Source organism: Eubalaena glacialis, chromosome 7 (assembly GCF_028564815.1).
Source record: "Eubalaena glacialis isolate mEubGla1 chromosome 7, mEubGla1.1.hap2.+ XY, whole genome shotgun sequence".
Lineage (NCBI taxonomy): Eukaryota > Metazoa > Chordata > Mammalia > Artiodactyla > Balaenidae > Eubalaena > Eubalaena glacialis.
Window position 1 is genome coordinate 70,391,226 of NC_083722.1, and position 10,481 is coordinate 70,401,706.

The 10,481-nt window shown below is 54.4% G+C and overlaps 1 protein-coding gene across 1 annotated transcript; it reads left to right on the forward strand.

The window, feature by feature from the left end:
- Positions 1 to 1,377: 1,377 nt before the first annotated feature.
- CLEC3B (C-type lectin domain family 3 member B) lies at positions 1,378 to 9,784 on the forward strand. Its single transcript, XM_061196624.1, has 3 exons — positions 1,378 to 1,629; positions 5,715 to 5,813; positions 9,226 to 9,784. Exons 1-3 carry the CDS (start codon positions 1,521 to 1,523, stop codon positions 9,624 to 9,626), a joined length of 609 nt encoding a protein of 202 aa, XP_061052607.1. The 5' UTR covers positions 1,378 to 1,520; the 3' UTR covers positions 9,627 to 9,784.
- The last annotated feature ends 697 nt before the right edge of the window (positions 9,785 to 10,481 follow it).

Below are 10,481 nucleotides of genomic sequence, written 5' to 3' on the forward strand. Positions count from 1 at the left end.
TACCCCATTGCTCATCAGACTTCCAGTGTATTCGCTTATTTATTTATATCTGTGTATGCTCATGATTTCCTGTTTTGCTGTTACTGTCACTATTTTGATGTTCAAACTGTCCCTGATTTTGGCCCTAAGAAGCTCCTTCAAGCTGGCTCTGTGTCCTGGCACGTTCTCATCCTTCTCTAAACAATTCCTTGCTTTCTGGCAAAACAACTTGTTCTGGGCTCATTTTCTACTTTTCCTGCCCCAGCCCTGGAATCAGCCATTTCTCCAAGGTGCTCTGGTTCCTTTTAGCGGAAAGCTGTATTTATTACAGAAGGTGGCACTTGGATGCCAGGAGTGCTCGAGGCTTTGGAGGCATTGCTGCTCCACCCAGACAGCTGGCAGACTGATGCGCACATTTCCATTGACATTTATAGATTCCTCTTTAGGTGTCAAAGTCCACAACTGCACACCGATAGCTCCAATTTTAATCCTACACCACAGGATTCATTCTAGTTTTCTCTCTGTATTTGTACCTCCCTTTTCTGACAATGAGAAACCTGGCTCCCATGGTCTTTAATAAATGTACTTATTCGATGGGGTGCCCCTGTATGTAACCACTCTCTCACCTCTGCCACCACCCGCTCTCCCATGCGGACCACCTCTTCTCCTTGCTTGGACTCCAACACTCCATGTAGGACCTCTGCTCCCCTGGGGGTGTCCCCCTCCACCCTGCTGCGCCCTGACACCCCACACCACGCTGCTCCTCACGGGGACATTCTTTTCTCCCCGCTCCATCTCTGACACCACTCTGGGGCACTATAGCTGCCCCTCTCCCACTGTGGTCACCTCTGCTTCAGGACAGGATAGTTGAGAAACAGAAAGTGAAAAAAGGAGAGGACTCCCTTGTATTTTTAACCAAAGATACATCAAGTGCATAGAGACAGAACCACAAAAGAATCACAGCAAACATTCTAGACAATCCAGCAGTCAGCCCCAGCTCACTCTGTAAGGAGACATCATTGTGTGACCATTCTGGAGTCACCCCGCTTGGGGTCAAATACTGGCACTGCCCCTTACAGCTGGGTAGCTTGGGTTCCCTTAACCTCACTGAGCCTCAGTTTCCTCAACTGTAAAATGGGGAAATGACAGCACTTCCCTCATATTGCTGGTGTGAGGCCTCCACGAGGCCAGGGAAAAGTATGACCCAGCGCCTGCCCAAGGTAACTGCTCAGCAGATGTGAGCTATGACAACTGGCGTGCATTTTTCAGAATCCTAGAAAATAATGACTCTGTTTTAGAAGGCGGGGCCAGGATGCTGGGTGGGTGTTCCCCGGGCAGCGAGGCTCTGTGGCTCCAAGGGCTTCCTCCTTTTGCAAGCGTTTTTTTTTGGCACTCCCACAGCCAACTCTGGGAGGGTTTCCTGGACAGAGGTCGTCGTGGCAGTTGCCTTAAGACGTGCAGCCCAGGCCACAGCCGCCAGTGCTCTCTGACCCAGGTCTACCGCAGGCGGCGGCAGCAGCAGCCCCAGCCAGTGCAGCAGCATGGAGCTTTGGGGGCCCTACTTGCTCCTCTGCCTCTTCTCCCTCCTGACCCAGGTCACTGCCGAGACACCTACCTCCAAGGTCAAGAAGGCTGCAAATGTTAAGAAAGGTAAGGAGGGGGGTGGGGGTGGGGCCCCTCCCCATCCTCCAGGGAGCTGATCGCCCTCTCCTTTGCTGGTCCTCACTTTCCTTCCCCTCCTTCACTTTCCTTCTCCATGAGTCCAGGGAACTTCAATGAAGTACCCCTTGGGACCTGGGAGAGTCCTCCAGCAGCAGGGGCAGTTGTCAAAACTGTAAGAGTCACTGGCTCTTAGAATCGGAAAGAAGCTTCCAGATCACCTGACATCCACTCCCCCACCACCCCAATATTTTACAGAAATCAAACCTTTGGCTCAGAAGTCTGGAGATGTCTGACTCTCATCAGGAGTGTTGGCAGGCTTTGCCTTGTCATCTCCAAACCTCAGGTTTCTCAACTGTAAAATAGGGATTGTGGCATTTGCTCACAACGCTGGTTGTGAGGATTTAATGATAGAAAACATGTGAAGTGTCTGGAACATAGGATATAATTGATGCACGGCGGGGGTGGAGAAGGAACAAGTTGATTCTTAGTTCTATAGTGTATCACAGCCTCGAGGAAATAAAAATGTTCAAACCCAAACTAGGATAGTGGAGGCAGCTTTGCTCTCCCTCTGTTGCCTCTGGGTTTGGGGTGTCCTTGGGTTGCCTTGGCCTCAGCAAGGCCTGCCCTTGGAGCCCTGCCTGCAGTGAAGTCACCGCGGGCTGTTTTGAGACAACATTAGTGAAATGCCATGGCAATGAACCGGGCTGTCACCCCCCACAGGGCTCCAAGGCGAGGAGAGAGAGTTCCAGGGGATGAGAGTGCTGATTAAGCAGAGAAACAGGTGGCTGGGGCCAAGAGCACAGAAAAGGCAAGGCAGAGGGGCATGGGCCACCCTCAGGCCCCTCTCTGAGCCTCTTCTGTAAATGGACAGCTGCCCACTGGTCACGGACGACGTACATAAGGGCACATTAGGACCATGGAGACCCACAGGCCTGCAACACAGAAATGGGCGGATCTGGGTGCTGATAGGAAATAATCCCCAAGGTTCAGTTCATAAAGTAAACAACAAAAAGTTCAATACTTTGAATGGATACTATGCTGACATTGGTTTTGAAAAAGGAACTTATATAAAAATATATATTTACTTGTATATGCATAGAATTTTCTGGAAGGATCCACAAGAGTTAGTAACAGTGATTACCTCTGGGAAGAAAAACTAGGGAGCTAAGGGCAGACCTGATTGGGAAGGAGACTTTTTTGAACTGTTTGGGTTTTTTAAAGTTATATGGCTATATTACCTTTTACAAAACGTTCATTAAAAAAAAGAAGACTCACAGCATGCATGGTGTGTCCACGAACGTTAACTGAAATTGCCACCAAGGATGTTCTTTGTAAAGGATACACAGTTCCAAAGGCAAATAACAGAATTTTTGAATGTGGAAAATAGTTGCTAATTTCTCAAGTTTACCAAAGATTTAGTATGTATTTATTTAATCATGTAAATCATGTATTTGATCATATGGACAAGAAGGTCAAACCAGACAATGCCCTGGTCCTCTGCAGCTGTCACACTTGAACCCTAGCTCCATGTGGTCCCCATGGAGGTGGCCCATGGAGGTCCAGGACTCTGGAGGCCCGCAGAACAGCTGACAGAGCAAGAGTGGAGTGTCCTGTCCAGCCCTACCTCTTGCTGAAACCCACTGCAGCTTGGTTTTTCTTCCTTCGACCTGCTGCCCACCTACACCACACATGCTTACAGAGCTCTTTCTCCAGGTAGGGGCCAGTATACGTGCTGAACACTCTAGCAGACAATCAGCATCCCTGCTCTTAAGATGTGAATCAATTTGAGAACCACGGTGGTTCTCCCTCAGGCATCATCATCATCATCTGGGAAATACACTAAAATCCAGGCACCTGGGACCCACCCCCAGAAATGCTGGATCAGGGGCCTGGAATGGGCCCCAGCATCTGCCTTTCCCACCAGTCTCCAGTGATTCCTGGGAGCAGCCAGGACTGGGAATTAAAGGAACAACCTAGTCATGGGGGCCAGTGCACTAAAGTGGGGGAGGGTGTCCGGAAGAGGGACAGTCGTGCCCAAGGAGACCCCTCAGTGCCCGCTGAGTGATGGAGAACAAGCTGGCAGGATGGACGAGGGGAGGAAAGGACAGCATGTGCTATGCCCCCATGCTGGCCCCCACGGTGGGATGAGAAGGGGGAGAGCCCAGGCTGCTTCTGGGAGCTCATCTGCCCCTGGTGTGGGGTGTGGCCTGAGCCAGCTGTATGGGGGTCAGCCAGACATGAGGCAGGGAGGGCTTGGGCGGCTGGAGCTCCAGGGACCACGTGGCCACACCTGGCAGAGGAGCTCAGGTGGGGAGGATAGCCTCACAGGGGGTCATAGACTCTTAGAACAGGGACCTGAGGACCTGAGGGCATCCATTTCAATAACATGCATCAGGAATCTGAGGCTCAGAGGTAGTGAGGGGCAGCACAAGGGCTCCGACTCCCAGCCCAGAGCTGTAGAAACACCCAACTCCCACGCCTTCCTCAGTGGAGTTCTGTTAGCACCTTGCTCCTTGGCCAGTCCCTGGAGGGCCCCTCGTACACCCGGGCACCTTGGTGCAAATCACAAAAGGCTCCCCACTCTGAGCTGACAAATTATAGAAGAGCATCCCTTTCTCTGGTGTGGTCACACAGCACAGCCAGGGCAAGGCTTAGGGGCTGGACATGGGCCCCCACCTGTCCCCTCAGCTGAGTGCCGTTGTGCAGTACCCAACTTTCACAACTTTACGTGGTGCCCTGTGCTGGTGCATCACGGGACTGAGTACAGAGCTGCTGTGAACCACTGAGGCAGAGGCCCACTGTGAGGCACACATAACCCAGTCAGGCTAGTTTGCCAGCCCCAAACACTCCCTTTTTTGCCTTGCTCATCTGGGTGTTAATTTCCTCATATTTGGTAAGTTACATCATGAATTTCTATATATGCCAGTATGTTTCTTGCTCACGTTTCCTGCGATTCCCCTGCAAAGGAATCTGGGGTGGACAAAGGTCTGACTTCACCCCTCATACCGTGGACTTTACGCAGGCACAGCCAAATGGACCATGGAAGCACTTCCCCACCCTCTACCCAAGCTGAGCTCAGCCTTTCCTGAAGCTCCTGGGATTTCAGAAAGACTGGGGTCCACCCACTTAGCTCTCAACTTACACACACAGAGAAAGACATTTCACATCTGCCTCTCATGCATAACTGGCTCCAAACGGGCCTTTGTGCTCAGGAACGCTCACATTAGGAACCTGCTGCCATCACGGACGTGGGGAGAACAAGCTTGGAGCCGTGCGGACTCGGGTTCGGGCTGCTGGCTCTGCCAGTTCAGGCGAGTTGCTTCAGTCTGGCCTCAGTTTCCCGTCTGTGAATTGGTGGTGGTACAGAAGAGACACATTACCCACGTCACAGGGCTGACAATGAGCCCAGCGCTGGTCACATGCTTTCTCTTGGTCTTTATTCTTCTTCAGAGTCCTTGGAGGTGGGGCTATTATCATCCCATTTTACAGATGAGGACAGTGGATTCAGGGAGGCTGTGGAACTTGCCCAGGTCACCCACATGCATGCAACCTCAGAGCCTGTACACACGTTCACCTGTGCTGCTGCACACAGCCCCAGCCCGAGCGCCTGCCCTGCTGGTCCGTGTCTTGTTCCTCCAGCCTGGGGAAGTGAATCTGGGAGGTCTCAAGGGCCCCTGGCCCTGCTTCCTGTGCTCTGTTCTCCTCTAGAGCTGGGAGGGTGGTTGGGTGTCACCGAAGGAGCTGTCTGTACCCCCAACCCCGCTCCTGCCAATCCCAACCCCATCTGATCCCAGCAACTCTCCTAAACAATGCAGTACAGGTCTCACTTTAGCAAGAGCAAGTGAAGGATGGTCCCCCGGCAGAAGGAAAATCACGAGCGATCACTTAGACTACCACCGGCAGGGACAGGGAGAGAGAGAGTATGCCAAGACATCAAGGTCGAGGGGAGTCGTTTCCCTCGTCCCCTTGTGGCTGACAGTGGTCCACCCCTCCCAGTCCCTGCCCTGCCCCAACCCCTACTGCCTTTCTCACATGTTTGTGATTGTCCCCACTTCCTTCTGACTTCATCCTAGATGCCGTGAGCCCGAAGATGCTTGAGGAGCTCAAGACCCAGCTGGACAGCCTGGCCCAGGAGGTGGCCCTGCTGAAAGAGCAGCAGGCCCTGCAGACGGGTGAGTGCATGTGGCGGCCTCTCCAGTCAGGGGTACATCAGACAGAGGGGCTCAGGCCAGCAGCCAGCAACCCACCTGTAGCCTCGAGCCAGCACCAGGGCCCTGGCTGGCCCCTGTAGTCCCAGGCACTGGATTCAAGGAGCCCCCTCCTCAGCCTGCTTCTCTCAGGAAGATCCCCTGACGTGTGGAGGCAGCAATGTCCCAAAAGGACAACAAGCTCTCCCACAAGAATCCATTACCGCCCACTGGAAGTGCGAGCCCTGCAGCGCTCGTGGAGCAGAGGCAACCCTAATGAACCCCAGGAGACCCTCCGCTCAGCCAGCCCCCACAGCCCTACAGGGCGTGAGCCTCATTCCCTGTGTCAGCAGCTTTGCTGAGGCTGCCACTCTTTATCATCATCATTATGCTGAGGCAGGATTTATCACCCCTGTTTTAAAGAGGGGAACTGAGGCATAGAGAGGTTCTGGTTTTGCCACGCCCACCTGGCTAGTTAGTGCAGTTTAGGATGGGAATGGAAGCAGCCTGCCTGGTGCGTGCTGGGTGTGAGGAAAGGTGGGCTTTGGTCTTCCTGGCCCTGCACGAACCAGCTAAGCCAGGATGGACAAAATACACGGCTGCGGAGCCCGGGGACACAGCTCGTAGCCACCTGCCCTAGTACTGCCTGGCCAGCCTACCTGGGCAACCTGTTCTCTTTCTCTCCACCAAGTTCCTTTCATATTGTCTCTATTTTCCACACATCTCAAACTCACCTACTTCTTCGTGACCTTGCCCTGGAGAACACAGAATACAGACTAACAATAATACTTAACACATGGGGGAATGTTTAAAATGAGCACAGTGTTGTTTGGGGCCTCAGTTTCCTCATCTGTAAAGTCGAAGGGCTGGGGGTGGACTTGCAGGGCAAGCTCTAAAGTCTCATGTCTAAGCTTTGTGCTTGTGCCAAGACCATGCAACCCAGATGCCACTTGCCTCCTGAGGTAGGTGATGTGGTGGGGACCTCCCCGTGCAAAGTCCATGGCATATGGAGAACTAAACACCCCCTCCATGTCTGCTGATTCCCAGGAGGTTCACGGGCTCCTGGCCTCCTTGGGGACCTTCTCCCTCTCATCACCCTCTCCTTTACTACCACTACCTGCAAATCACTTTGTCAATAACCCCACACAAAGCACTCCTGAGCTCTCCTGACCTAACTGAAGAGTTGAGAGAATCAGGGGTTAGGGGAGCAACCCTCCCCTCCCGCCATCTGCCCCTTCCCTCCCCCAGTCAGCAAACACATATGAGGCCCTCCCCCCAGCGAGCCTCTGCCAGGCACAAGGAGGCAGAGGTGACCCAGCCGGGGTCCTGCTCTGGGAGCCTCAATATATTCATGAAATCAGTGTATTCACTGGAACCCGCACGTGTAGGAAGATAAAGAAGGATTCCAAGCAGAGGGCACGGTAGGAGCAAAGCTATGGAAGGCCAGCAAGAATCAACGGGATCATGAATAGGCCAGAGTGACAAAATGTCACTAACGATGGTAAGGCACTGAGAACTGATACTTATAGAGGACTATGTTGGAGAGAGTGTTGCAGGTGGGGTTCCCAAGAAGCGGCCCCGAGGTGGAGTTTAGCCTGCAGGAGGTTTATTAGGGAGCACACCCAGGATCAGCGCCTGGGGAAGGGAACAGACAGAAGGACGCAGGAGTGGGAAGAGTGCCCTGCGCGTCTCAACGAAAGCCTCAGCCAACTGCAGAGGGAGCCCTGACGACGGGAGGGCCCTTCAGAGCTGTCCAGAGTTGGGGCAAGAGGGCTCATGGGCCAGTCACTGGGTGCAGGCTGCTCTGGGAAGGGGGCACACCATGGGGGAGGGGGCTGTCTTCCACTGATGCAATCCCCAAAGGGGCTGAGAGTTAAGAGTTGTCTCCCAGCAGCGCTCCCAGCAGCTGGGGTAGTCAATCTTTCACCCCAAGGGGGTCTTGGTGGCGTGTCAGTGTCCCCAGCAGGAAGGAAAGGCAGTGTGGCGCCAGGCTGGGAAGGGCAATGAAACCCGGCTAGGATGAGCTGCAAGATAGCACGCGGTAGGGCTGGCTGCCTTGGGACGGCATCTGTGAGTAAAGACACCTCTGTGATGCTGCAGGCCCGGAGTTCAGAGTTCCAGGAGTGTCAGGTGCTCACGGGGACATGGAGATGTGTGTTAAGTGAAAGCAACTGAGTGAGAGGGTGAGTGAATGAGGGGATGGGTGTGGGGTGGAGTGCAGACCCGCCCCTAACACTTTTGGGGTCAGCAGCAAGAGGACAAATGGAGGCATGTACCCCAACTGCCTAAACATTTAAGTTACAAACCCAGCTGAAGAACAAACTGCTGGGACTTCCCTGGTGGTCCAGTGGTTAAGACTCCACGCTTCCAATGCAGGGGGCCTGGGTTCGATCCCTGGTCAGGGAACTAGATCCCGCATGCCGCAACGAAGATCCCGTGTGCCGCAACTAAGACCCGGCGCAGCCAAATAAATAAATAAATATTAAAAACAAAAAAACCCCCAAACTGCTAAGTAAAAACATTCTATGCTCCTAAGCTGACCAAATATATACCTTCATCACAACCTTTGAGACCAGATTCAAATTTAGAATCTTGGACTCGAGTTCCATGCCTGAGAGAGCTAGCCCCTGGCCCACCGCCTGGGCCATCTCTTCTGTCCCAGGGGCTTGCCCGTCTCAGCTCCATCCTCCCAGTCACCACCCCAGAAGAGGCCCCTGGCAGACTCTGGGAGCTTGCTTGGGCCCCTGGGGCAGGGCTTTGGGGTCCTGGGTACCTGGAGTGTGGTCTAGGCTCTGGGTAGGGATGTCCCCTGGCCCTGCAGCTTCTTGATCTTAGGGAGGGTGGGGCTGGAGGAAGATCAGAGCAGGTGGCTCCGCCTGGGCTCCCCGGGAAGCCCACTCTAAGATGGAGTTCATTTATTAGGGAGAGCCCAGGGTCCCAACTGTGAAGGGAGGGAGGGGTTGGAAGCAGATTGGGCAGAGGGGGAGCTGAGTAGCAGCACAGGCCCAAGGCCAGCCTCTGCCACCCTGTGGAGCCTCCAAGCTAAAAGGCCCCTTCAGAATTATCCTGCTTGGGGGAGAGATGACCCTACCTCTTCCCCTGGGCACTGGATGGGGCACCCAGGAGAGGGGTGTGACCTTGAGGGAGGGGCCGTGTGCAGCTGAGGGGGCTGACCTCACTCCCAGCAGCAGGGGCTCCACCACCTCTTGAATGGGGATCTGAGATGTGCATCAGTGCCCACCACAGCACGTCCCTCTGGCTTGGGTCTGGAGCCTGTCCAGGGAGGACAGGATTTACAGGGATGGGATGGAGGATGGTGTGACTGCCCCTGGCGGTTGGCTCCTGGCTCCGGAACCGGAGACCTTGGGTGACGTCCATTTCCCCCCCTCCCCTCCAGTCTGCCTGAAGGGTACCAAGGTGCACATGAAGTGCTTTCTGGCCTTCGTCCAAGCGAAGACCTTCCACGAGGCGAGCGAGGACTGCATCTCGCGAGGGGGCACCCTGGGCACCCCGCATACGGGCTCTGAGAACGACGCCCTATACGAGTACCTGAGCCAGAGTGTGGGCAGCGAGGCCGAGGTCTGGCTGGGCTTCAACGACATGGCGGCCGAAGGCGCCTGGGTGGACATGACTGGCGGCCATATCACCTACAAGAACTGGGAGACAGAGATCACCGCACAGCCCGACGGCGGCAAGGTCGAGAACTGCGCTGCCCTGGCCGGTGCGGCCAACGGCAAGTGGTTCGACAAGCGCTGCCGAGACACCTTGCCCTATGTCTGCCAGTTCGCCATCGTCTAACGGGCCGAGAGGGGCGGGGGCGGGGGCAGAGTCCGGGGACGGGGCCAGGGGAGGGTGGGATCGTGAGCCCGGAAGAGGGGCCGTGGGACCCTCCTGCCCCGCATCTCCGCCCCCGCGCGCTGGGGGCCTCCTCTTGCAAATAAAGTGGGTGCAGCTTGGCGGAGAGTGGCTGCGGTCTGTGCCGGGTCCGAGGGGTGGGGAGTCCAGGAGCCCGGCCGGGAGCCCAGGGAGAGGTCGCTTAGAAGGAGGCGAGTAGGGAGGTGGTGAAGGATGGCGAGCTGGGCGCAGAGGAGGGGGAGGAGGAAAAGAAGAGGGGGGACGAGGGAACCCCTGACTGCTGCTGCCTTTTTAAAATTAAATAACTTTATATTTCATTGGATTTCCCACTTACAGAAAAGTTGCAAGAATTCCCGTATACCCTTCATCCAGATTCCACAAATATTAATGTTTTCCCATATTTGCTTATCCTTCTATTTTTTCCTGAACCGTTTGACAGTGAAATGCAGACGTGATGCCCCTTTACCCCTAAATATTTCAATGTGTTTCCTGAAAGCAAGGACATTTTCTCACGGAAGCAGAGCACTGTTATCAAGGTCGGGAAATGAACACTGATACAATATTGTTATCTAAGTTACAGCCCTTATTCAGATTTCCAGGCTTCTTACTGCAGACTCCACTTCCTCGTGTTGGAATCCAGCATCCCCTCCACAACTCCAGAGGAGGAGGGACACCCCCACCTGACACCCTCCTGTTGGGGATTCATTTCTGGGATGCACTGACATGCTGAGTCCTGTCAGGGTGAGAGCACAGGCTGCCCACGGGGGATATTTGCATCCACCTTCTTGCCCAACAAGG